This window comes from Lontra canadensis, unplaced genomic scaffold, assembly GCF_010015895.1.
Source record: "Lontra canadensis isolate GAN:19392208 unplaced genomic scaffold, GSC_riverotter_1.0 scaffold27, whole genome shotgun sequence".
Taxonomy (NCBI): domain Eukaryota; kingdom Metazoa; phylum Chordata; class Mammalia; order Carnivora; family Mustelidae; genus Lontra; species Lontra canadensis.
The window spans coordinates 19,502,058-19,527,369 of record NW_022631021.1 but is presented as its reverse complement, the minus strand read 5'-3'; the positions used below and the strand labels follow the sequence as shown (position 1 = coordinate 19,527,369).

Below are 25,312 nucleotides of genomic sequence, written 5' to 3'. Positions count from 1 at the left end.
GGATGTTGTTTAAAAAAAAGGGGGGGGGCAAAAACACCGTTTGCTGCTGTTATTTGGGAATGTGTGAAGGAGGTGAATTCTCTGGTGGGGATGAGTGTTGGTGAGGCTGAAATAGCGAGCCGGGGAATAATTCCAACTTTTCAGTAGATACTACCGTCCTTTGTGGAAGCGAGCCCTGGGGTGGTGGAAATGGGACTCCAAGTTCTGACCTTGAGTTTTCTGGTAACAATCAGTGCTTGTCTCCTCCCAAGACCGTATGATCTGTGCAACTCGCCTGAATAGCTTCTGGCTGGTACTGCGTCGTTTGTTTTCTAAAGGCGCTCTTGAGATGTTAAAGTGCATCCTTTTGGGTTAAAATCATCTGATCTAAAAGCATCTCATTTGAATGTTAAATGGATGATGCACTTAACGTAGCCTGTTACACGTGAAATCTTGGAAGTGACACTTTCTGGACCCGCAGGCATCTTGTTTTAGCCTTATAATTACATTCATTTTTTATTTTTTTTTTCAACTTTAATTCAGAAACCTCAAGTTGTTGGCCTTTATTATTCTCGGTTTACAGATGGCACCATTGGTAGCCAGAAGGATTGTGGTTTATTTTTAAGTACGTGACTCATTTAATTTGAGTAGGGTTTGGGCCTTCTGCCTTCCAGCTCCCATGGCCTCCAAGATCAATACAACCTCAAAGTAGAAAAAAGTTGTCCACTTATTTATTTATTTATTTTTTTAATTTATTTGATAGACAGAGATCACAAGTAGGCAGAGAGGCAGACAGAGAGAGAAGGGGAAGCAGGCTCCCCGCCAAGCAGAGAGCCCGATGTGGGGCTCCATCCCAGGACCCTGGGATCATGACCTGAGCCGAAGGCAGAGGCTTTAACACACTGAGCCACCTAGGTGCCCCAAATTGTCCATTTTTAATAGTGTTTATATAATGGATATGCCTTGTTTACATAAATGACAATGAAGTCTTAAGCTAATTGTTACTGACACATTCTGCTTTGGGGAAAAAAATATTAAAACAGGACGATAAAGTCCTATTAAAACTTTTATTTAAGAGGGATGCCTGGGTGGCTCAGATGGTTAAGCATATGTCTTGGGCTCAGGTCATGATCCCAGGGTCCTGAGATCAAGCCCCGAATCAGGCTCTGCTCAGCTGGGATCCTGTTTCTCCCTCTGCCTGCCACTCTACCTGCTTGTGGTCACTTTATCTCTCTCTCTCTCTCTGAAAATAAGTAAATAAAATCTTAAAAAAAAAAAAGGAACTTTTATTTAAGAGCAACTTCCTAGTGAGGCTCTAGGCTCACCATAGATAACGGTCCACAATCTTTCTGATGATTGGTACCTCCATTATCCAAGCTGCTTAATGATCAGTGATATCCAGAAGGAGCTGAAGGACTTGCACAATTCTGAATTAATACAAATTATTTTCACTTACACATTTAGGAAAGTGAGCTAATACATTTTAGAATTATTTTTCAATAAATGAGCTTGAAAAAGCATTTCCTGAATAGTGTAGAAGTTCAGGGTGTAGGCTCTGGAAAAATACTAGCTGGGTACGAATTCTGGCTCCGCCACTTCCCAGCTGTGTGGTCCCTTCTTTTGGACAAGAGATGTGACCTGTTGCCTCATCTGTACTCCATGTCATAGAGTTGTGAGTAATAAATAAGTAACATGCAAAGAACTTAGAAGTGTTTCTTGCATAGAGTAAGAGTTCGATATATGTTAGTCATTAGAATAGTTATTATTGGTAACTGGATAAAGGGGAGGACCAGGTTAGGCTGAGGGAAAATACATATCTCTGGTTTCTGGGAGCCATTTATTGAGATAGGGACAAGGAGCATGGGACAGAAGCACGGTCAGTGGAGGAAGAAGCTCTGTTCCGTTGTGTTGTGTTCATTTTGAGGTACTGTGTTACAAATGAGCAGAGATCTCGAGTGGATATCGATAATAAATGGACATGCCCGATAAGAACTAAATTTTGTGTGTACTACAGATTCTCTCCTTGGTTTTCTTATGGATTTCTTGTGCGCTCTCCCAAAACACGGAATTCCAGGTGCTTTAGGATTTCCATCTGAACAATATTGAACATAGTAATGGCACATAGAAGACATTCAGCAAATATTTGTTCAAAAAATAATTGCTTTCATATGGTGCTAAGTAGCTTGCATAAAGGTAATGGGTGAATGGATGGATACACAGGTAAACAGAGAGAGAGAGTGCCAGATTGAGATTTTGACATAGAAACAAGGAAGTTAAAGACCAGTATATGGTCAGTGTGTCTTTCACCAATTCATTTATTCATTCTTACAGTGTATATATACTGAGCCCTTACTATATGCCAAGTCCTGTTCTCGGTAAAGGGATACATCAGTGAACAAAACAGGCAAAGATCCCTCTGCGCGGGGCACCTGGGTGGCTCAGTGGGTTAAAGCCTCTGCCTTCGGCTCAGGTCCTGATCCCGGGGTCCTGGGATTGAGCCCTGCATCGGGCTTTCTGCTCAGCAGGGAGCCTGCTTCCTCCTCTCTCTCTGCCTGCCTCTCTGCCTACTTGTGATCCCTTTCTGTCAAATAAATAAATAAAATCTTTAAAAAAAAAAAAGATCCCTCTGCTAATGGAGTTTATATCCTGGGCTAGCAGCAGGGCCAGGAAGGACAGACAATAAACATAATAAATAAAAATAATATATTAACAACATACCCATTAAGATGGCTACCAAAAAATTCCAAAACAGAACAGCCAGATAGTAACAAGTGTTGCCAGAGATGCTGAAGCATTGGAGCCCTTGTGCAGTACTGGTGGGATTGTAAAATAGTGCAAGCAGTATGGAAAACAGTATGGCAGGTCCTCAAAAAATTCAAAAATAGAATTGCCAGGGGCACCTGGGTGGCATAGTCAGTTAAGCATCTGATTCTTGATCTTGGCTTAGGTCATGATCTCAGGGTCGTGAGATCAAGACCTATGTCAGGCTCAACACTCAGTGCAGAGTCTGCTTGAGATTCTCTCTCTCCTTCTCCCTCTGACTCTCCCCTCCCTCTCAAATAAATAAATCTTTAAAAAAATAGAATGCCCAATGATGGAGCAATTGCCCTTCTGAGTGTATAGTAATCCCCCCCACTTCTCTGTAGAGGCTATGTTCTAAGACATAGATGCCGTAGATGCCTGAAACTGCAGAGAGTACTGAATTCTCTATCTGTCACATACATACATACTTATGATAATGTTTAACATAAGTCAGGCACAGTGAGAGACTAACAGCAATAACTAATAATAAAATAGAACAATTATACCAGTGTACCATAACAAAGTTACGCGAATGTGTTCTGTCTCTCAAAGTACCTTGTTGTGCCCTACTAGGCCCTCTTGTGATGTGAGTAGCTAACATGCCCACGGGAGGAGAGGAAGGGAGGGGAATGACGCAGGCGCTATGACCTAGTGTTAGGCTCCTGTTGACCTCCTGAGGATGAGGATCACCTGCTTCTGAACCACACTTGACTGCGGGAAGCTGAGATGGCAGAAAGCAAAACTGCGGATAAGGGGGACTACTCTCTACCCCTGTGAACTGAAAGCAGGGTCTCAAGGAGATGTTTGCACACCCATGTTCATAGCCTCGTTACTCACACTACCCAAAAGGTGGATGCACCCAAATGTCCGTGGACAGATGAGTGGATGACCAAAGTACAGTGTATACATACAATGACATATATTCAGTTTTAAAAAGGAAGGACAGGTGACGCCTGGGTGGCTCAGTGGGTTAAAGCCTCTGCCTTCGGCTCAGGTCATGATCCCAGGGTCCTGGGATCGAGCCCCGCATCGGGCTCTCTGCTCAGGGGAGCCTGCTTCCCCCCCTCTCTCTACTTGCCTCTCTGCCTACTTGTGATCTCTCTCTCTCTGTCAAATAAATAAATAAAATCTTAAAATAAATAAATAAATAAATAAATAAATAAATAAAAAGGAAGGACATTCTGACACATGCTACAACATGGATGAATCCAAGGGACCGCATGCCAGGTGAAATAAGCCAGTCACAAAAAGACGAGCACTGCCTGCTCCCATTTATCTGAGGGACCCGGAGTAGCCGAAGGCGTAGAGTCAGAAAGTAGTAGGGTGTCTGCCAGGGGCTGGAGGAAGCGGGCAGGGAGAGTTGCTGTTGAATGGCTATAGAGTTTCAGTTTCACAAGATGAAAAGAGTTCTGGATATTGGTTGTATGACGACATGAATGTACTTAATACACCTAGAAAGGGTTAAGATGGAAAATTTCATTAGGTATATTTTACCGCAATCAAAAAAAAAAAAACACCTGTGGGAAAGGAAGTAATGTATGAAGGCACGAAGTGAAAGGTACCACAGAAAACAAGAAGTAGAGCAGAGGAAGGGGCCCCAGAGGGCTGGGGAGGGTGCAAGTGATAGGAAGTCAGTAGGGTGGTGGGGACGGCTCCTTGAGAAGGGGCGATCTGGGCGAGGACTGGAGGAATTGTTCGTGTCTTGGCGGCTGTTACAGTCGGAGTCTCCATCTTCCAGGGCCCCCAGGTGGTGTGCGGCTGGCTATGCCAAGGCAAAGACCAAGTGGTGGCTGTAGAGTTTATGTTGGCAGGCAGGTGACGCAGAAACCGTGGCCATGGGCATTTCAACCCAATTGGAAAAACAATCCAGGCACTCAGGTGGCGCTTGCACAGATTATAATCAGATGTCACCTGAGACTCGAGGTCATGTTACAGTAAAGAGAAATGGTTGTTCTCATCCTTGGCCCTTCCTAAAATTAAACTCCAAAACCTAGAAGCAGAAATCAAGAGTTTGATTTCCTAGTGCCTCGTAAGTTTGCTTGTCCTTGTTTAGCCCATTTCCAACATGAGTTTTAAGCTCCTCATAGGACTAGGATTTTCAGGGCTTCAGCTGACCTTTCTGTCAAGCCCTAACTGGAGCAGGGGTGGGGGCGGGGGAGCAGCTTCTTTTACTGTCTCTCTGGTAGGTCATATGGCTTGGATGGTGAATGCTTATAAAAATCCCGTGACCTGGACATGTTCTATTACTGATTTATGAGGCTTGTATAAACAAGTGTCAACTTGACATCATTTAAGCCAGTACTTTGTACTGATGAGTAAAATGGAAAGTGGTTTGCAGCATTGGGTTCTTGAACTGATTTTTCCACATCTCATCTGTGAACCTTATCCATGTCTAGTAAAAACAAAAGAAGTATCATGGCAATGTATCTCTGCTTTGGAGTCAGGAAGAAGTCCCTCACGATGCCCCCATTGCCACATCACTGAACTTGGAGGGGAGATGAGCATCTATGGGTGGACAGGCACATCGCCTCTCTACAATCCTGTCCCCGGTCAAGGTTTCTGAAGCTACACGGGCAGCCATTGGCAACACACACTCTGTCTCTCTCTGCAGGCTAGAGTGGTAGAGTGATTGCTGAGGTCTAGGGACTATTAGGGACTAGGTAGAAGGAGAAATGGATTCCCTCTTAAGTCCTGCCTACAGTGGTGGCACTAAGCATTGGTTGACTGATTTGTCACATGCTTATCTGCTCAATGTTTGATTTCTTTTACATCTGAATATGTTTGCTTTGCTCTTAACACATAGGCACCTCCTGTAGTCATTTAGCCCCAGGAAGTTACCAAGTTCAGGGTATCCCATTTACCTCCAACATACAGTGTTGATGGTAGTAATGGGCTTCTCTTTACCCTCATGGTGAAATGATAACAAACGAGAATGCAGCAGCCATTAGGTGTATATTGCTGTCATGAGAGCTGTCATTAGATGGTGATAGCAGTGCTTGGTAGCAAAAGAAGGAAAGCTCAGTGGCTTCTACAGACATTTCCTGCGGATCTGCCCTGAGAATCTGGGCGTATATCTGCACGGGGCTCTAAGTGGGGGTGGGGTGGGGAGAGATTTGAGTGCCATATGACATAGTACTTGCCCATAAGAAAGTCAGGGGCTGTACCCAAACAACTGCAGGACAAAGTTATATGCGATGATGTGATGGTGTCTTTCAAGAGATACACACTGAAAGCTGCAGGACAGTAGATGGACGATATTGCTTGGACTGGGTGAATAGGAAGGCGTGGAAGACTTGGCATGTGGGAGGTGCCTTTGGGGATAGATGAAGTTTCCTGAGCTAGAGATAGATAGAAATCACCAAAGAAGTGTGAAGTTTTCTGAGCTAGAGATAGGTAAAGGGAACAGCCTGGGCAAAGATCTGAAGAGGAATCCGCTTCAAAGGGATATACGGAAGAAGACATGTAGGAACTACACTCCGGCCTTGTCTGTCACAGCAAATAACTGGCAACAACCTGTGTGGCTATCCACGGGGGAGGGTGGACAAAGAAATTATTCAGAAAATACTGATCAGAGAAAACGAATCAACTAGAGAATCATGTCACGATTAATGTGGAAAAACACAAAACCTATTAAAGAAGGGAGGCTGCAGGATGTTAGGTACAAAGTTTACATAAAGGTTAAAAATATACAAAACAGTATATATTCCTTATGGATATTTAATTTCATGATTTTTTATATCATTACTTTAGTTATATAATTTTATAGTGTCATAATATGAAAATATTAGAATGAAAAACACCAAATTCAGTGCATAGAGACTGTCAGTGGGAGGGAAGGATGGAATGGGTGGACACAGAAGGCTAAGTCTCAGTTGTGGCTGTTTTATACACACACACATCACACACACACGTATATAGACTCATACATAAACACATTCATGTATACACACACATAAATGCATATTTTAAAATCTGAAGTACAGGTTATATGTTAAGGGTTGACCAACAATTGTTTATTATCCTACAAACTAGTCTGTGTACTGGAAGTATTTCATAATTTCAAAATGAAAGAGAAAGTTTCAGGGCACGCTTAGGTATAGCAAATGGTGTAGATCAGCGGTTGGCAAGCTTTTAACACGACCCTTGGCAACAAGTAGATTTTATTTTAGGAACCACGAGTTGCATGACAGACTTACCCTTTATATGTGAGGTGCACCCTGACCTGTTCTATTCTGTTTACTTCATTTTGTTCCATATGAAGTGAAGCAGGGGGTGATGTCTGAAGATGCAGATTAGGGTCAGGGCACAGAAGACCTTGACTGCCAGCCTCAGGAATATGATCTGTCTTTGGCAGAGAGGAGAAGGCTACCAGTGGTTTTGGGGCACGTTATCACCATCATCAGCCAAACTTTAGTCAAGTCGGATAAGATGGAACTTGGGCCAGAGATTAGAGGGAGCAAGCTCAGTTGTGAAGTTATCACCATAGTAACACTGAGACAGTATATGGGCTTATAGGGGAATGAAAAGAAGGAATCAGTTTTGGATATACAGCAACTTAATTAAAAAAAAAAAAAAAAAGGTTTGATGACAGCTTTGAAGGAAGGAGAGGAAAAGGAGAAAGTCCAGTTTGATTTCCAGGCTAGGTGATTGGGAGATTGGTCACACTAGTCACAAAACTCGGTACATAGTAGTTGGTTTTAAACACAGTGCTTAACGTGGTTCATCCGGAGGTATATTGTGAAGCCTTGGTGGAGGTTAAAAGGCATGGGTTCATAATGGTCTCAGTGTTTCATGAGTGTCTCTAGCAGTACATAGTAGCTGGCAAGGAAAGAGAGAAATTAGTAGGGCTATGCAGGCTGACCCAGCGAAAGGGTGGAGAGAGAAGGGTGAAGGTGCCAGCCAAGGTAGAAATGAAATCGGCTGTCCATGGGGCCAAATGAGGTGGGTGGGCTAAGAGAGAAGGAAGGGTGGGGGACCAGAGGTTTGGAAGAGCCCAGTGTGTTAGAGGGTAATGCAGTAACTCAGGTGGACATTGGGAGTATATAGTCAGGAAGGAAGAGCGTCAAATCTGAGCTCTTGGAGCTAACGCCATCCTGAGTGATAAACAGTCACTACCTTGGTAGACCTTGCAGGCTAGGCAGGTGGGCAGTCGTCATGTGATGGAGAGGAAAACTGAAGCTATGGGACAGTTTATGGTTACCAATCTGAACTTTTCAGGCTTTTCAAACAGAAGCTCCTCAATGGAATGACTAATGATTTTTAACCAGACCAGCTGCTAATTATGAATTATTACTCCAAATTGTAGAAAAGGTCACACTGGGAAGTGGAAAGGGGTCTTCACGGGTACCTTTCAGAGGGTCCTCCTGAGAAGTCCTAGGAGAGGAGGCTCTGGATGACGCACCCAGGATGTCACAGGGAGCCACGATTCCTCGTCTGTCATCAGGTCAGAGGCACACAGGCATTCACTTGTCATCCAGCTCTTCTTTTTCCACTCATGCTTGAGGGACTTTCTTTTTCTGAGATACGGATAGCTGGCTCTAGGGTCACAGAACTCAGAAGCAGCGGGGTCTGCTCATACTTCAAGGACTGATTTGATTCAGGGCTTTGAATAGGTCACTTAAGTTCTTTGCACCTGTTATCCTCACAATCAACTAACAGAAACTAAAATAAATAAATAAATAAAATTAATGTCTTGAATAACGTCCTTGTGCAATTTAATGAGTTTCATGATTTAATGTAGGGAAGACATGTATACACCCAGTTACAACATAATGCTAAGGGGATATAACAGGACATGATTAGCTCTGCTAAGTTGCACAGAAGAGGTTATATCTGAGCTGGAATGTGGTTTTGCCAGGCATAGAGAGGGGCACAGTTAACACTGGCGAAGTGTGTGGCTTGCTAGGGAACCAGGACAATCTGTTCTGACTTCTATGCAACAAGGATCAAAAAAACTAGGTCTCCTAATCTGCGAACTCCTGCTCCAATGTTATTTTATTTTACCCTTCTTTCTGCATGGCCTCTCTCTATATTGAATCTTGGCTCAGGCATTCTTGGGCACAAAAGTGCCAATGGTAAGACGAGATAGACCACAAGTGAGCTGGTGACTGGAAATCAGTTAACAGTTTAAACATCATTGTGGATACCTACCACATAGATGAACCACACCCAAATAAACAACATCCAACTCAAATGTTGTTTCCTTTTGAAAAATAACTCCCATTTTCATTATCAAAGATCTCACTGGTTTTACCTTTAAAAGCAAAGAGGGCCAAAGGGGAATCGTATTTCACTTTGTCTTAAACAATTATCTATTGACACATTCTGGGGCACCTTTACTCTGATAGTTGCTGATAGGAGAGAGAAAGGATGAGTAAGTCAGTGTCCAAGGAGCTTGCAACCCAATACACAGGGGACACAAGGCTTCCTACACAGCAGAGAAACAGAGCTCGTGTCTCGATGTTCTGCTTACCAAACGTGCAGAATAGGCAGGTGAGTGTTCAGGGAGAAAAGAAATCAGGGTGGCCTGGAGAAGGCTTTGTGGTCAATGCAGAATTGAATTAAGGCCTTGAGGATATGTAAAGAGAAACTGAGAATTGAAGTGACTTGCTTGATTCTTGGGAGCAAATAAAAAGTCCGGGCCTTGGGACTACCAAGGGAGTGGACTGTGTTAGTGGAAAAAGGGTTAACTTTTCATTGCTAGGGAAAGGGCTTTCCTTACATCCTGCTCCAAACTGGGCTTAATTCGTTATCAGATTCTTCTTCTATGGAAAGTACATTTCCCAGACTGATTTCCTGCCAGTGGAGTGTGCAGCACTCTTCAGGGTTCACCTGGGTTGGCCCCAGTCCCAGCAGGACTGCGGGTGGGTGATGAAGCTTCCTGCAGGCGAGAGGCCGCGTTACTGTGCCAGCCCGTACCTAACGAGGCTGGTAGTTACACTCTTAAGAAGAGCCTGGGGGGACTCCTGTCCCTAGGCATTAATTAGCAGGTGTTTCAGACAGCAGCGCTTACCTCTGCCCAAACAAGAAGTCTCTGAAGAGAAGCGAGCCTCACACCCAGCTAACCTGTTGATTGACTTCGGACTGTTCAGTGTGTTCTAAACTGTTCCAGCTCCCCTCAGTCGTCCCACTGGAATGAAACACAGATACCATCTATTGCCTGTGGAAGGTGTGTTCTGTCTGTAACGATGCATTTGGAAAACAGTACCTGTTCAAGTGAGGTGACCTGAGATGTGGGAAGTATAGGAAGTAAGGAGGAAAATGCAGGAATCCCGGCCAGAGGGTTCCAGCTGGAGAGAAAGGCACTAGGAGGAAATAAGCTGTTCAGATTCCCCAGAGCACAGCGGCAAGTTAATATTGTCTTTTCTTTCTCCTATCAATATTATGGGGATGCACAGAGGAAGAGATCCAGAGCTGGAAGGGGCACTGAGCCCAGAAGGTGACACGTGTTTCTAGCAATCTGTAGCACACAGGAGCATCTCACTTTTTTTTCAGGCAGGGTTCAGCCATGTCAGGTTCCCATGTGGTCAGGGACTGATTGGTATGAAGGCCATGTGGGTTTGTGTGCAGTGATTACCTCTTCAGACAATATTGCATATGTTGCCTTTCGCCATCTAAGAGAACATGATTGCCACTTTAATGGTAGATGTTAATATATTTATTTTTCCCTTTCCAAGCCCCCATGAGCATTAGTTTACATTATGGCAAGTATAGATAGGTTGCTTCCAATAATAATTTTATTAGTATGGAATCTTAACTAGTCGAACTCAAAATCCATAGAATAATGCAAATAAGTATATATTTCTTTATAATCCTGGGGTGATTTTGTGGGGGGAATGAGGGAGAGTGTCTTAAAATCCATTATACTCTTTAATGATGTTTTACCAAGTTTTACATTCTTATGTCAAATATTCTTATTTGTAGAATAGCAATAACTATTTTTCCAATTACAAAAGTAGTAAATGTTCATTGTTAAAAAGTACTGTAATGGGGGGCACCTGAGTGGCTCAGTGGGTTAAGCCTCTGCCTTCAGTTAGGGTCATGATCTCAGGGTCCTGCAATCAAGTCCCGCATCAGGCTCTCTGCTCGGTGGGGAGCCTGCTTCCCCCTCTCTCTCTCTTCCTGCCTCTCTGCTTACTTGTGATCTCTGTCAAATAAATAAAATCGTTAAAAAAAAAAAAAAAGTACTGTAACGAGGGGTGCCTGGTGGCTCAGTCGGTTAGGCATCGGACTCTTTGATTTTGGCTCAGGTCGTGATCTCAGGGCCTGGGATTGGATCTGGCATCAGGCTCTGCACGCAGCATGGAATTGGCTTGAGGATTTCTCTCTCCCTCTGCCCTTCCCCACACACACATGCACGTGTGCATTCTCTTTCTCTCAAAAGTAAGTCTTTTAAAGAAAAAAGAGTACCATAATGATAGTATCTACCCTAGAAGAAAAGTAGAATTCTCCTTAAGCCCACCACTTAACAATGTCTGTATTAATGTTTTGATTATATGCAATCTCATACTTATTCTGTGCTATATGTATATGTTTACAAAAGTAGGACATATTCTTTTAATTTGCTTCTTCCTTGTAACAATGTCTTTCATTCATTGTATTTATTCAGCAAATCCCTGTTGAGCACCTACTATGTGCTAATCAATCCCTGTTCTAAGTGCAGGTGAGACTCAATAAAAAAAAACAAGGAAAAACACACATATTTCACATTCATCTTTCTAAAACAATAAATGTTAAATATCTACATAATTATTTTAATAGGTCTATAGTATTCTATTGCATAATCAGAATTTATGAAATCAGATCTCCCATTTTTGGATATTGAGATATTACTTATGATTGTTAGGTTTTCTTAAATATGGACAGAATATGCATTAACCCTTTGTGAATCCGAATTCCTGTCAAATTTATCTCTAATAACAAGATTCTGCTGGTAGTGCCATTCTTTAAAATGATTTTATAAACACTTTTATGTTACCTGGCAGATGTGGCTACAAAGATCCATGTGGGCCTGGCAGCCTCTCTCTTGAAGGATGCTTAGAGATCCTGGAGGTGTTTGAGGCTGTTTACAGCTTCACGTCTGTCTCCGTTAGGCCTAAGGCTGCTCAGAGCAAGTTTCCAGTCCTTATAAATGGACCCTAAGTTGGCATTTTGACTGTTGTTTCTTCCCAGCCCTTTATAGTTATGCAGTGATGTGTAACACTGGCCTTCTTTGGATTCTGGAAGCATTTCTTCTGCTCTCTTTGATGGAAATTGCTGTTCTTTTGTTCTCTGTCCAACAACCAGCAGGCCACCTTCCTGCCATCTGTGTGAGCCCCCCACACAGTGACATGAGGTGATGTCATAGGATCTGTTTGTTGGTGGTTTCAGCACACTGCTTGATCTTCCATACAAAGCAAAACAGCCCCAATGAACTGCAGAATTTTACAGAAAATTACAGAAAATTGCAGAATTTTACAGAAAATGCAGGAAATTACAGAATTTTACAACCCCATTTTATGGACAATGACACCAAGGATGGAAAGGTTGCATGATTTGCGTAAACTCCCATAGTTAGTGATAGAGCTGGAACAGGATGTTGGAATTTTTCTTTCTTTCTTTCATTTGAGAGAGAAAGAGAGAGCACATGCACGAGCAGGGAGGGGGCAGGTGGGGAGGGAGAGAGAGAATCTGAAGCAGATGCCATGCTAAGTGCAGAACTTATCACAAGGCTTGATCCCACAGCCCTGAGATCATGACCAGAGCAGAAATCAGAAGTCAGACCCTTAACCGACTGAGTCACCCAGGTGCCCCTAGAAGTTGGGAGGTCTGCATCCTCATCTGGTGCTTTCCTAGAGAATCAGCTATTCCAAGACTGTTCCATTTAAGTAGGAAATAGATCAGGGAACACCATTACTTTGAAGCACTTCTATTTGGCCTCCAGATACAATATCATCAATACCAAACTATGTCCATTTGCCAAATAATGGAGTTTTTCATGTAATTCTCTACTTTGTTAATCAGGGAAAGACTTTTTAGATAGCATGCTACAGACAGCAGAATTCAGTGACTATTCTGAGTTGTTGGTGTGCTTTCCTCCAACAGGTTGATAAATGACCTTGGTCTTTAGGTTTATGATTGGAATGCCTCACCACACCAGTTCTGCAAAGCCAGTCATAACAAATGGCATGTCTCTACAGTGAGAGGCCCACTGGGTTTATGATCACTTTTATCTGGGTTAGAGACCCATTTGGATTGTCTGATAGATTTCAGTCAGATTTTCTGGAAGTCACATTTTCTTCTCTTGAAATCTGATTTACAGATCAACTAAGTGGCAAAGAAATGAGCTTTGTTATACTGATTGCTTTTGTAAGGCCAACTACAAATTATCTTTGTTAATGGAGCAGAGCAGTTTTACAGCAGTATATCTGAAGTTGCATGTCATCATTTTTGGGTATGCATTTAGAGCGCAGTTTTTAAGGACATAATGGTTAAGAGCCCAGACTCTAGGGCCAACTGCTTTGGGTTACCTGCTGGCTCTGGGACTTACTGTGTAGCCTTAGGAAAGTTACTTAATCTCTCTGTGCTTCTATTTCCTCAGCTGTAAAATGGGAATAATGACAATAATAGTACTAATGCTAGATAGTTGTTAGGAAGTTTAAATGAGCTAATATTTGCAAAGAACCTAGAATACTTTTGGGCATGTAATAAACATCATGTCAGTGTTTGTTGTTATTGTTATTCTGACATTTTCATTCCATTTAGTCATTTATTCAACAACAATTTATTGGAACATCTCCTTTGTGTTAGGCACAAGTAGTAGGTGATAAAAGATTCTCAAGCCCTCAAAGGATCTAATAGTTTAGTGGGCAGAGAATATAACAGGCACACTTCAAAGATACTGTAGGTTTGGTTCTACACAACCAAAGTGTTTACTGCAATCAACTGAGTCAAATGACTTCTTTGGTTTCCTAACACATATACAAGTTATATTTATACTATTCTGTGTCTGTTAAGTGTACAGTAGCATTATGTCTTTAAAAAACAAAGTACATTCCTTATTTGAAAAAAAAATTTATTGCTAAAAAATGCTAATCATCATCTGAACTTTCAGTGAGTTGTAATCTTTTTGCTGGTAGAAGGTCTTTCCTTGATGTTGATGGCTGCTGACTGATCAGGGTGGTGGCTGATGAAGGCTGGGGTGGCTGTGGCATTTTCTTAAAATAAGACAACCGTGAAGTTTGCCTCATCAATGAATGAATTCTCTGTAGTATGTGATTCTGTTTGAAAGTGTTGGTATTTGACCTCTTCCCATGAATGTTCTTAATGACCTCTGGAATCATGAATCCTTTCCAGGAGGTTTTGTTTACTTTGCCCAAAGCCATCAGAGGAATCACTATCTATGGCAGTTACAGCCTTATGAAATGTGAATTAAATAACATTTAATTTAATTTATATTGTAAATTCTGTAATTTATAAATTATGGAATTTATTTATTTTTAAGATTTTTAACTATTCATTTGAGAGAGACAAAAACAGAGAGAAGCACAAGCAGGGGGAGAGGCAGGGGGAGAGGAAGAAGCAGACGCTCCACTGAGCTGGGAGACGGACATGGGGCTCAATCCCAGGATCTGGAGATCATGACCTGAGCCAAAGGCAGACAACCAACCATCTGAGCCACCCAGGTGCCCCTAAATGATGGGATTTAATTAATAAATTAGACTTAAGAGTTGAAATGACTCCTTGATTCATGGGCTGCAGGATGGACGCTGTGTTAGCCAGCGTGAGAACATTAACCATCTCCACAGAGCTCTTGGGTGATCGGGTGCACTGTCAATGGCTGTAATACTTTGAAAGGAATCTTTATTTTGAGTAGTAGGTCTCAAAAGTGGGCTTAAAATGTTTAGTAAACCATGTTATAAACAGATGTGTTATCATCCAGGCTTTGCTATTCCCATTTATAGAGCAAAGGGAAAGTAGACCAAGCATAATTCTTAAGGGCCCTAGGACTTTTGGAATGGTCAGTGAGCACTGGCTTCAACTTGAAATCACTAGCTGCATTAGCTTCTAACAAGAGTCAGATTGTCCTTTGAATCTTTGAAGCCAGGCACTGACTTCTCTGTAGCTACAAAAGTCCTAAATGGCATTTCCTTCCAATAGAAGGCTGTTACATCTACATTGAAATTTTATTTTGTTATTTAATGTAGCACTTTCATTAATTCTCTTGGCTAGACCTTCTGTGTAACCTGCTGCAGTTTCTACATCAGTACCTGCTGCTTAACCTCGTACTTTTATGTTATGGAGATGGCTTCTTTCCTTAAAGTCAGCCTCTGCTGGCTCCAAACTTTTCTTCCACAGCTTCCTTACCTCTCTCAGCTTTCAAAGAACTGAAGAGAGTTAAGGCATTGCTCTGGATTAGGCTTTCACTGAAGGGAATGTTGTGGCTGGTTTGATCTTCTGTCCAGAATGTTGAAACTTTCTCCACATCAGCAATTAGGCGGTTTCACTTTCTTTTCATTGGTGTGTCACTGAGGTAGCACTTTGATTTCCTTCAAGAGCTTTTCCTTTGCATTCACAACTTGGCTGGTTTGTGCAGGAGGCTTAGCTCTGGGCCTGTCTTGGCTTTCAACATGCCTTCTGCATAAAGCTTAATTATTTCTAGCTTTTGATTTGAAGTTAGAGATGTGTGACTCCTCCTTTCACCTGAATACTCAGAGGCCATTGTAGGTTTATTAATTGGCCTAATTTCAATATTGTCATGTCTCAGGGGACAGGGAATCCCAAGTAGGGGAAGAGAGACCAGGGACTGGCCAGTCCATGGAGCAATCAACACACATTTATTAAGTTTGTAGTCTTATATGGGCACAGTCCATGGTACAAAAACAAATATCATAGTAACAGCAAAGATCACTGTAACAAATGTGGTAATAATGAAAAAGTTGGAAATATTATCAGAATTACCAAAATGTGACACAAAGTGAGCAAATGCTGTTGGAAAATGGCGCCGATAGACTTGTTGGATACAGTGCTGCCACCAACTTTCATTTGTAAAAAATGCAGTATCTGGGGGCACCTGCCTGGCTCATTCAGTAAAGCATGCAACTCTTGATCTTGGGGTTCTAAGTTTGAGCCCCACATTGCAACTAGAGATTACTTAAAAATAAAATTTAAAAATTCATTATCTGCAAAGCACACTAAAACAAAACACAGCAAAACAAGGTATGCCTATAATGCAAACCAGGACACTGTAATTATACAGAAAGGACAATGCTGTTTTTGCGGGGGTGGGGGGGTAATGCATGGTAGTATAGGCAAAGAAGCACCTGTTTCCTGGGGAAATTTGAACTGGGGCATGAAGGATGAATAGGAGTTGGCCAGTGGGCATCAGTGGTGGGCATTCCAGGCATGTACACAAGCACAGAGGCCTGAAAGAATGGTAGAATTAATGGAATACAACATAAAAGTGGCAGGGTTAGAGGATGGTTGGGAATAGTCATGGAGACACACAGGTAGGGACAGGAAGAAAGGCCTCCTATATCCTACAAAGGTGTAGGAGATAATGAACACCCAAAGTAGGGTACATGTGAGTCCCCAGAGCGAGGGAACCCAGCAGGTGGAGGATGTTGCAAGGAGCAGGAAGGGCCATGGGCATACCTGGTATAAGCAATTACATCTGTTACTAGGAGACTGGAGACCAGCCCAGGCACCACACTGCTCATCTATCCAGCTCCTCTCTGAAAGTTAAATGGTTATTTATGGGCACTTGACATTGCATAATGCAGAGAAACACAACACTCACAGAAACAGGTCATTTCATTGTTTTATTTAGCGTGAAGAGGAGTTGCATTCTGGGTAGTTTTCATCCATCAAAGCTAGGTAGACAAAACCAAACCTTCAAAATGCATACTTTGGTCATGATTTCTTTTTAAAAAGAAAATGTAAATATATAATTTTTTACTAAAATGTCAAATTATTGCTCTGAACATAGATTTTACCTGTTCTTCTCCTTCTATTTTTGTCTTATAGTAATTATCTTTAATTTTTCTAAATCATCTTAAAGGAGCATCTGAAATAAAACTTTAAGATTGGACCCCTAAATGGTCCAAAACACAATGTAACTTTTTTTTTTTTAAAGATTTTATTTATTTATTTAATTGACAGAGAGAGAGAGAGAGATCACAAGTAGGCAAAGAGGCCTGCAGAGAGAGGGGGAAGCAGGCTCCCTGTTGAGCCTGATGCAGGGCTCGATCCCAGGACCCTGAGATCATGACCTGAGCCAAAGGCAGAGGCTTAACCCACTGAGCCACCCAGGCGCCCCTGCTGCATACTATTTTAAATGTGGGAACCTGCATACCACGCCATCCCTGCCTCAAATGGAGCTGGCCAGGAATGGAGGAGTGAGCAGAGTAAACCAACAATCAGGACCCCAGACCGAAGTGTGCTGGGTGAGGAAGGCCAGGGTAGAATGTTGCTGAGGAGAGTCTCAAAACTGGCTTAGGGGTTAGGAAAAGCTTGCTGGTGGAGCTCCTGGGAGGAACGTTGATGAACTGGAGTTGCCACTGGAGTTGCCGGACTGGAGGGTTGTCATTGTATGCAGGAGAATGCACTGGGGATAAAGAGTGTGGCACTTTTGAAAAACTTCCAGTGCTATATCATCTAGGCCATCAGTGGGGGGGTGGGGGGGCATGTGGATCCTCTCCCGGGAGAGGAAACTGGGAGTGGAAGGAGGTCAACAGAAGTTGGCCTGTTAAGGGCTAAGAGTTTGTGTTGTAAACAAGCAGTGGTGAGCTGCTATGGGATATGGGGAGGGGAGTAGTGATCAGATTTCCATTTTTAAACTATCACCCTGAAGTGGCTTGGAAAAGAGGGTCTGGGGGACATGAGACAGGGGAGCTGGAGGAAGAAATATCAGTGATGACATTGCTGTTATCCTCTGCATAAGTTCATTTTGAAGGCCTGCATGGAAAGCAGTAGAAATAGAATGAATGAGTGGATTCCAGAAATGTTCAGATAAAATCAACAGACCCTAAATGACTGATTTGATGTAGGGGAAGAGTCAAATCTGGGTTGAAGAAGTTTGAAAATGTTGAATTGAAGTGCCCGTGGAATAGTCAGTTGGAAATCCAGAGCCACTGGATAACTGAATCTAAATTTCAGGGAAGATTTGGCTGCAGATGTATGTGTGGGAATCATCTGATACAGGTGCTAGCTGAAACCAGGGGTATGGGAGCAGTACCCACATTAGAGGGACTGTGGATGTGGAAAAGGGAGCAGATGGTGGACTGCAAATACCACAGTTGACAGGGTGGTGGAAGGAAACAAACAAAAAACCAGGAAGACCAGAGAGGACTGTGTCATTTAAGCCAAGAGAGGGGGCATTGGTCAGCAGCCTGAATCCCCACAGCTTGGGTGAGATAAAGAGTAAACAAGCTAAAAGCTTTCTGCAACATCAGATCTAAACTTTCGCTAATGCCATCGCACCTACCCCACTTGCTGCCTTATTACTCCCCAACAGCCCCTCTGCTCATGGACCCACAAAAAAGCCACTGCATTCCCTCACTCATATTCACCCCTCTCCCGGAATGCCCTGCTCCTCACCCCTTCACGTGTCTCAGCCCCAGTACGCCCAGAGTATGCTCTGCTCTGGAGACCTGTTTGTATTTCACTCTATTTAACACCCAATTATAAGTGGTCTGGTGATATTGGCTACAGATTCATGAACTTTCAAAATTACCTTGTAGGCTGTTTGAGGTGAGGGGTCTTATTTTTATTCTTCTTTCTTGGCTTTTGTAGTCTGCAGTGTTGTTGAGCTGACAGTCTTTGCTCTGGAAGAGCTCTGTTGTTGATCAAAATATGATGAGCTTAGCCAGTTCATGAGAATTCTTCAGGAAGATTTCATTTTGACTGTCTCAGCAGAGGAGCTGGAGATAACCCTGTGCACAAGAGATCATTCAAAGGTAATATCTTGGTTGGCTGATGATGACATCATCAAGGAGAAGTCCATGGGGACACGAGGGGGAGACCCTTACTCAGGGCCAGCACCAGGAAGGATGGAGGTGTGTGCCTGCACTAACATCATGAGGCCAATATGTGGTTTCTTCCCAGATAGGCTCTCAGACTTTACAGCTGGCCCTTTGAAGCCTATTTCTAGAAGCACAACACACTCTGGCTCAGTGAAAGTAGTGCTGTCTATGGGGGTAGCCACTGGACGGGGGCTTCTGAAGTTAATGATGATAAAACAAAAAAAATCTACCCTCCATTGCTGTGGCTGTGGTGGCTGTTCTCAGATGAAGGGAGAATTTTATGGCTGGGGAAGGGGTAGTTGCTGAGCACAGGACAAAGAAATAATTCCCTCTCTTTCTGATCATTATTTTAGAATTTTTCATGACCCTGCACTTCCAAAGAGGACTTTAGATCCTTTCACCCATAGATAGATGACCTAGATCTTTATAGCATCCTCACTGCTGACAGAGATAAGAGATCATATCTTGAGTCGGAGGCCAATGGGCTGGTGTCCCTGCAGCAACCAGGTCTCCTCTGTTGGGCTGCACACTCCAGAGGATGGAGTTATTAAGGAGACCCTGAGGCTGGTGTGGCAGCATTTTAAAGATCCTTGGGAAAGAAAGCTTCATTTGCAGGAGGAATAATAATTCTGCCAATATATTTTTCCTGTGCATCCTTTCCTTTGAAGCTAAAGTTAAAACCCTTATATCTTGTACTTCTCTGCTTCTTAGTTCTATAAACCTCTCCTAGTTTATTTTCCATAAGTATGAGAGAAGTAGAAATAATTTTCTGAAAAGGACTTGTCAACCTAAAGCCATGAATTGAGGTTGGTGATAAGAAGACTGGAAGAATGCTTGGGGTAAGAGCCCTGCACACAGGGTTTTCTGGAAACTGACAATAAAGCAGCATCATGATCTGTCCTTTCTCCCTCAGAAGAGACAGATGCCAGTTGATTCCCAGGTCTGCATTGTGCTTGGTTCGAACTATTAGACAACCAAAACCCAAGTTTTCAGTCCTTAGAAATTCATTTGTATTATTGCCCTAGACACCGTATTTTGTGGAGACAAACATAAGCAAAAATGGTGCAGTCATGTGTTATTTAACTTTGGATGTGGACTTGTCTCCAGTTGGTTTGGGTGCCCAGAGATGATGGAAACACCCTTAGATGGCAATGCTTGGTGGGGCCTACCTGGGAGCATCTTTAGGGATTCCTTCCTCTGCAGCTCATATCCCCAGTGACTCACCTCTTTTACTCCCAAGGACAAAATCACACCAATATTTCTATCTGATTTCCCTCTCCACTTCACAAGAGATGGCAGAAGCCTATATCTAAAGAATAGCACTCTTTAATTCCGCAGAGCTCCAACAAAGCCCAGCTCCCCCGAGGCCACATGCTTCTCAGCCAGTAGCCACAGGACAACTTGAAACATTATCCAGTGTCCCAGGCCCAGTCATGCAGTGGGTTCACTTGATTCTGGGGCCAGCCTACTCCACCTGTTCCCACCTTCCCGCCCCTTTCCCTCAGCCCTGATGTCCTCTGTCAGCAATAGCCACAGGAGGTCAGTTGGAGGAGTCTTCATCCAGAACTTAACTCCCAGTTCTTGGATCCCCCTGCTGGCCAACAGCAGAAGCACGGCTTAGCTTTTTTTGTTTGTTTGTTTTAATGAATTAAGGTATTCTGATGACTGTTTTCTTTCTCTCTCAGTCACCCTCTTTTTGTCCTTCTGACTCCATAATTCTTAATAAGCATTTAACCACCACAACCACTGATACAGTATGTAGAATTACTACTCTCATTTTACAGATGAAGAAATTGAAGCCTAGATAGCTCTATCTAGTCCAAGGTTACCCAGCAGATGGCCCCAAACCAAGGACTGAATCCAGGTCTCCTTGGACTTTTTTATTTTTTATTATTATTTTTTTTCTTTTTACATTTTATTAATTTGCATGCCCTGCATTTTAGACCTGGTATTTTTTTCCTTTTCAATATTGATTAAGAAATGTGAGTAGGAAGATTAAATTTTCCTCACTAAAATTAGTAGTGCCTTGAGCAGCACTTGGTGTATCTCTCCCAGCAGAAGGGCTCTGAAGCAAGGGGGCCATTTAGATAAATTGATCAAGTTTTAAACTTCTCTGAAGAAAAGAGGCTGGGAAATATGAAGTAGAGAAGGTAGCTGTATATATGCTGAAAATCCATTTCCAATCCAGTTTCCAATCCATTTACCCAAAAAAATTCACATGAAATTTTGCAGCTATTTTGTGAAATGTTTTATGAGACAATTGCCATGTTCATCTGGCTCATCTGTCATGTAAAAATTCCAAGTGTAGAGTAAATAAGCATTTTTGAGGTCTGAAATTCATTAAGTACAGATTTAGTTACCCAGGAAAGGCAAATCCAAAGCTACTTACTTTCCAGAGCATAATTTAAAAAGAAAAGAGAAACACCCCTCCCAATCTTTACAATTAGATTTTACGTTAAATTTAGGTCACATGCTAATTTTCTTTAACTGTTAAATTATTTCCCAGAATCTGTACTTGTCTTTATCAACCAAATTCACGACTCTCATTCGCCTGTCTTTACACTGAAGTTCAAGTTAACTATTGCTTATCTCAGAATTTCAAGTTACTGGCGAACTTAGTGGATATCTTAAGATGAGGTGCTTAAGAAGTGTAGGCTGTGGTTAGCACCATAAATATTTATAATTTTGTAGTATCTCATACTATTAGAGCGTGTGTGATGACTACATTGTAATAGCATCTAGGAATCCTCAAAGCCCCTGAAGGCACCCTTACTTATCTTGTGGCTGCCATTACAACAGGCTGGCTAACAGCCCCATCCTACTAGATGGGACTTGGCTTCACACCGCAGTGGGTAGCAGAGACAAAACCAGAACTTTCGGCTGGGAGGGGATCTTGGTATAACTCCACTGGGTACAGATGCAACAAAAATGAGGCTCAGAGAAGCCGCACGCGGCTCCCGCGCTCCCTGCGGCTTTAGAAGCACTAAGCAGCCCCACAGCCCTTGCTGCCACCGCAGCTCCATGCGCCTGCCCGCCCCCCTTGCCGGTGTGCCCCACTTGCCGGTGTGCCGATTCTCCTGTGTTCTCCTCAGGTCCCGTCGGCCGCGCCGGCAGCCATGACGACCGCCATCTTGGAGCGACTGAGCACGCTGTCGGTGAGCGGGCAGCAGCTGCGCCGCCTGCCCAAGCTCCTGGAGGACGGCCTTCCCAAGATGCCCTGCACCGTCCCCGAGACCGACGTGCCCCAGCTCTTCCGGGAGCCCTACATCCGCACGGGCTACCGCCCCACGGGCCACGAGTGGCGCTACTACTTCTTCAGCCTCTTTCAGAAGCACAACGAGGTGGTCAACGTGTGGACCCACTTGTTGGCCGCCCTGGCCGTGCTCCTGCGATTCTGGGCTTTCGCCGAGGCCGAGGCCTTGCCGTGGGCCTCCACGCGCTCGCTGCCCCTGCTCCTTTTCATCCTGTCGTCCATCACTTACCTCACGTGCAGCCTGCTGGCCCACCTGCTGCAGTCCAAGTCGGAGCTCTCGCACTACACCTTCTACTTCGTGGACTACGTGGGCGTGAGCGTCTACCAGTACGGCAGCGCCTTGGCCCACTTCTTCTACAGCTCTGACCAGGCATGGTACGAGCTCTTCTGGCTCTTCTTCTTGCCCGCAGCTGCCTTCTGTGGCTGGCTGTCTTGCGCCGGCTGTTGCTATGCCAAGTACCGCTACCGCAGGCCTTACCCGGTCATGAGGAAGCTCTGTCAAGTGGTGCCGGCGGGGCTGGCCTTCGTCCTAGACATCAGCCCGGTGGCCCACCGTGTGGCCCTGTGCCACCTGGCTGGCTGCCAGGAGCAGGCGGCCTGGTACCACACGCTCCAGATCCTCTTCTTCCTGGTCAGCGCCTACTTCTTCTCCTGCCCGGTTCCTGAGAAGTACTTTCCGGGTTCATGTGACATCGTGGGCCATGGGCATCAGATCTTCCATGCCTTTCTGTCTGTCTGCACGCTCTCCCAGCTGGAGGCCATCCTTCTGGACTACCAGGAGCGGCAGGAGATCTTTCTGCAGCGCCATGGCCCCCTGTCTGTCTACATGGCCTGCCTTTCTTTCTTCTTCTTGGCGGCCTGCAGCGCTGCCACCGCAGCGCTCCTGAGACACAAAGTCAAGGCGAGACTGACAAAGAAAGATTCCTGAGGCTGGCAGGTGGGGTGAGGTGTAGAGGCAGCCTGCCGTGATTTGGGGAAAGCTCAGTACAACAATAGGATTTGACTTTTTGTTTTTAAGAGTTGCTTTTAAATTAACACATATTTACAAGGGTATGCTATGGCATTGGAAAGCCAAAGGAGTCAAGAATTTTGTTGTTAAAAGTTGTTGCTAATAAAAGGAGTATTACTTTTCCCTCTGTGTCACAGCCTTACGAGATACAGGAAAGGAAGGGACTTTGGCTAGGATTCGTGGGACACTGAATTAAGGACGATCTTTCTGCCTGAAAATTTAGTGGAATTTTGACTTTGGCCTCTAGGCCAAGTCCTGGAGCTAAAGGGATTATAAAGTTGGACTGGAAAGTAAGTATGTGGCTGGTCCACACCGTATTGGAATGGCCATCCTACCATACTGGTCTTTGGTAATTGAGTAAACTGACCCAAGAACTTGATTTCATTTGGATTTCAGATTGTCCAGGGTGGAGAAGTCAGAAACTTCAAGATGATTCAGTGAAACCCTTAGACATAATGAATTACTTGGTTCATCTGAGTTCTGGTCCCTCCTCTCTTGCCCAATTTGACACTGACCCTTTTCTCAGGATGACGTCTGCCTAGCTGTTTTCTCTACAGTGTACTCCCGTCTGTACTTTGCATGGTTAAATAGAGGACTATGAAGCAGTCATATTTCCAGGAAATGCTTGGATCCATGTGGACATTCAGGAAGCTTATTTTCATATACTACTAAACGGTACTAGAAAGTACAGTGCCAAGAGCCATCAGAAGGCCCAGCCAACAAGCATGGATACTGTTTTGTGTGTCATGAGACCCTTCTGTTTTATACCTGTGGACTGTAATACTTGAGATCTATCAGGGCTATTTTACAGGCCAGAAAATCTGGGGCTTGTGCTAGGAAATCTTCTCCAGATTTGGACCAACATGTTTAAAGAAACAAAACAAACAAAACCCTGAATAGAATGAATTGGTTCTGGTTCTTCTAGAGATCTGATTATTTCAAGAGGAACCCAAGGTGCAGATTCTTAATTAGATGCTGCCATTTAAAGGACCCGCATATCTTCCCTAGTTCAGGGTCTTTAGGCAGGAGGTTATGCCTCAACTTAGAGAAGGATCCTTAAAATAATCAAGCCCCAGGACAGATGAACATGTGTGATCACTGTGGCTTGGTCCCTGAAGACTCCTATGGGTAAGAATGGTGAACCAGGTACCCTGTAGCTAGAATTTTCTGTTGTCCAGCAGCTCCTGTGGGATAGGGGGTACTTGTGATTGATGTGTTCTGGCCACACAACCCTCTCTGAGGACTGATTTATGTATTAATCCAGTGAAGGGGGCTGTGTTGATGGAGGAGCTATGGGAGTCTTCTCAAAGGCTATGTTTCCTATCAGTATAAGGTCCCTTTTACTACAAAGGGAAGTACTTTGTTTTCACTCCAGTTTGATGAAACTCTTCTATTAATAGGTTATTTTGTCTTCAGGTCTTTGTTTTCTTCCTTTCTCTGAGCAGTTTGTGGATTTTGTGCCTTACAAATGGAAACATATGAACAGTTTACTTAATACATGGCCATGCGCAATTTTCAGTTTTGGGTTATTGGGATAAGAAAAAAAGAATGCATTGCTTTGAACCAGTGGGTGAAAGAAGAGTCAGAAAACCAGAATTACTTATAAATCAAAAGGCACTGTCAAACGAAAAAAAAAAAAAAAAGACACTGTCAGTCTGCATTTTGGCAAAACAAAACAAACAAAACACAACCTCAACTGAAGTTTTCCTATAATCTTCATATCAAGAAAGCGTATGTCTTGTCTGCTACATGGATTTCCTAGATGGCTTTCTCTGTTAATCCTTAAATACCTGAACTTCTGTGCTACCCAAGTGTCTTACATAAGCTTCTGGGGTGCAAGCCAAATTCATCACAAATAAAGCTGACAAAACTGAAGCCAGTTGAACCAAACAAGGTGATGGGGGAATTATACAAACACATCGCAAGAAGAGGGTCAGTTTAAAATGTTTGAAATGTTCATTTTTATGGAGTCAAAGATCGTATTCTTCTAAAAGTTAGGAGGAAAGTGTAAGTCAGGCTCTTGAATATGTCCTGGTGGACAGAGATCTTCAGGCCAAATGCAGATAAATTTTAAGAAAATAGGAAATAGGACAGCAACAGTGATCTTCAAATGCAGTCAACAGACCAAGGTAAGCTGACACACTCTAAGCGGTCTATGACAAGTTCAGATAGATTAAGCTCTTTAAGATATTGCCACAAAATTATTACTTTAATTTACACAGGTATTGGTCCCTCAAGTGGTAGGAAATTTTTTTAAAAATAAAGTTT

General features: G+C 43.3%; 1 protein-coding gene across 3 annotated transcripts in view; it reads left to right on the top strand.

Annotated features, from left to right (window-relative positions):
• Window positions 1-24,669, top strand: part of PAQR8 (progestin and adipoQ receptor family member 8) — a 41,446-nt gene extending 16,777 nt beyond the window's left edge. Inside the window, exons 2-3 of one of the 3 annotated variants that reach the window (XM_032864538.1) lie at window positions 8,087-8,224; window positions 21,875-24,669. In XM_032864538.1, the coding sequence (XP_032720429.1) occupies window positions 8,174-8,224; window positions 21,875-22,963 (1,140 nt within the window). In that variant the 5' untranslated portion in view covers window positions 8,087-8,173 and the 3' untranslated portion in view covers window positions 22,964-24,669. Of the gene's footprint in view, window positions 1-8,086; window positions 8,225-18,470; window positions 18,717-21,874 lie in introns of those variants that run through there. The other 2 variants (XM_032864537.1, XM_032864539.1) reach the window with 2 other exon arrangements.
• Window positions 24,670-25,312: the final 643 nt, after the last annotated feature.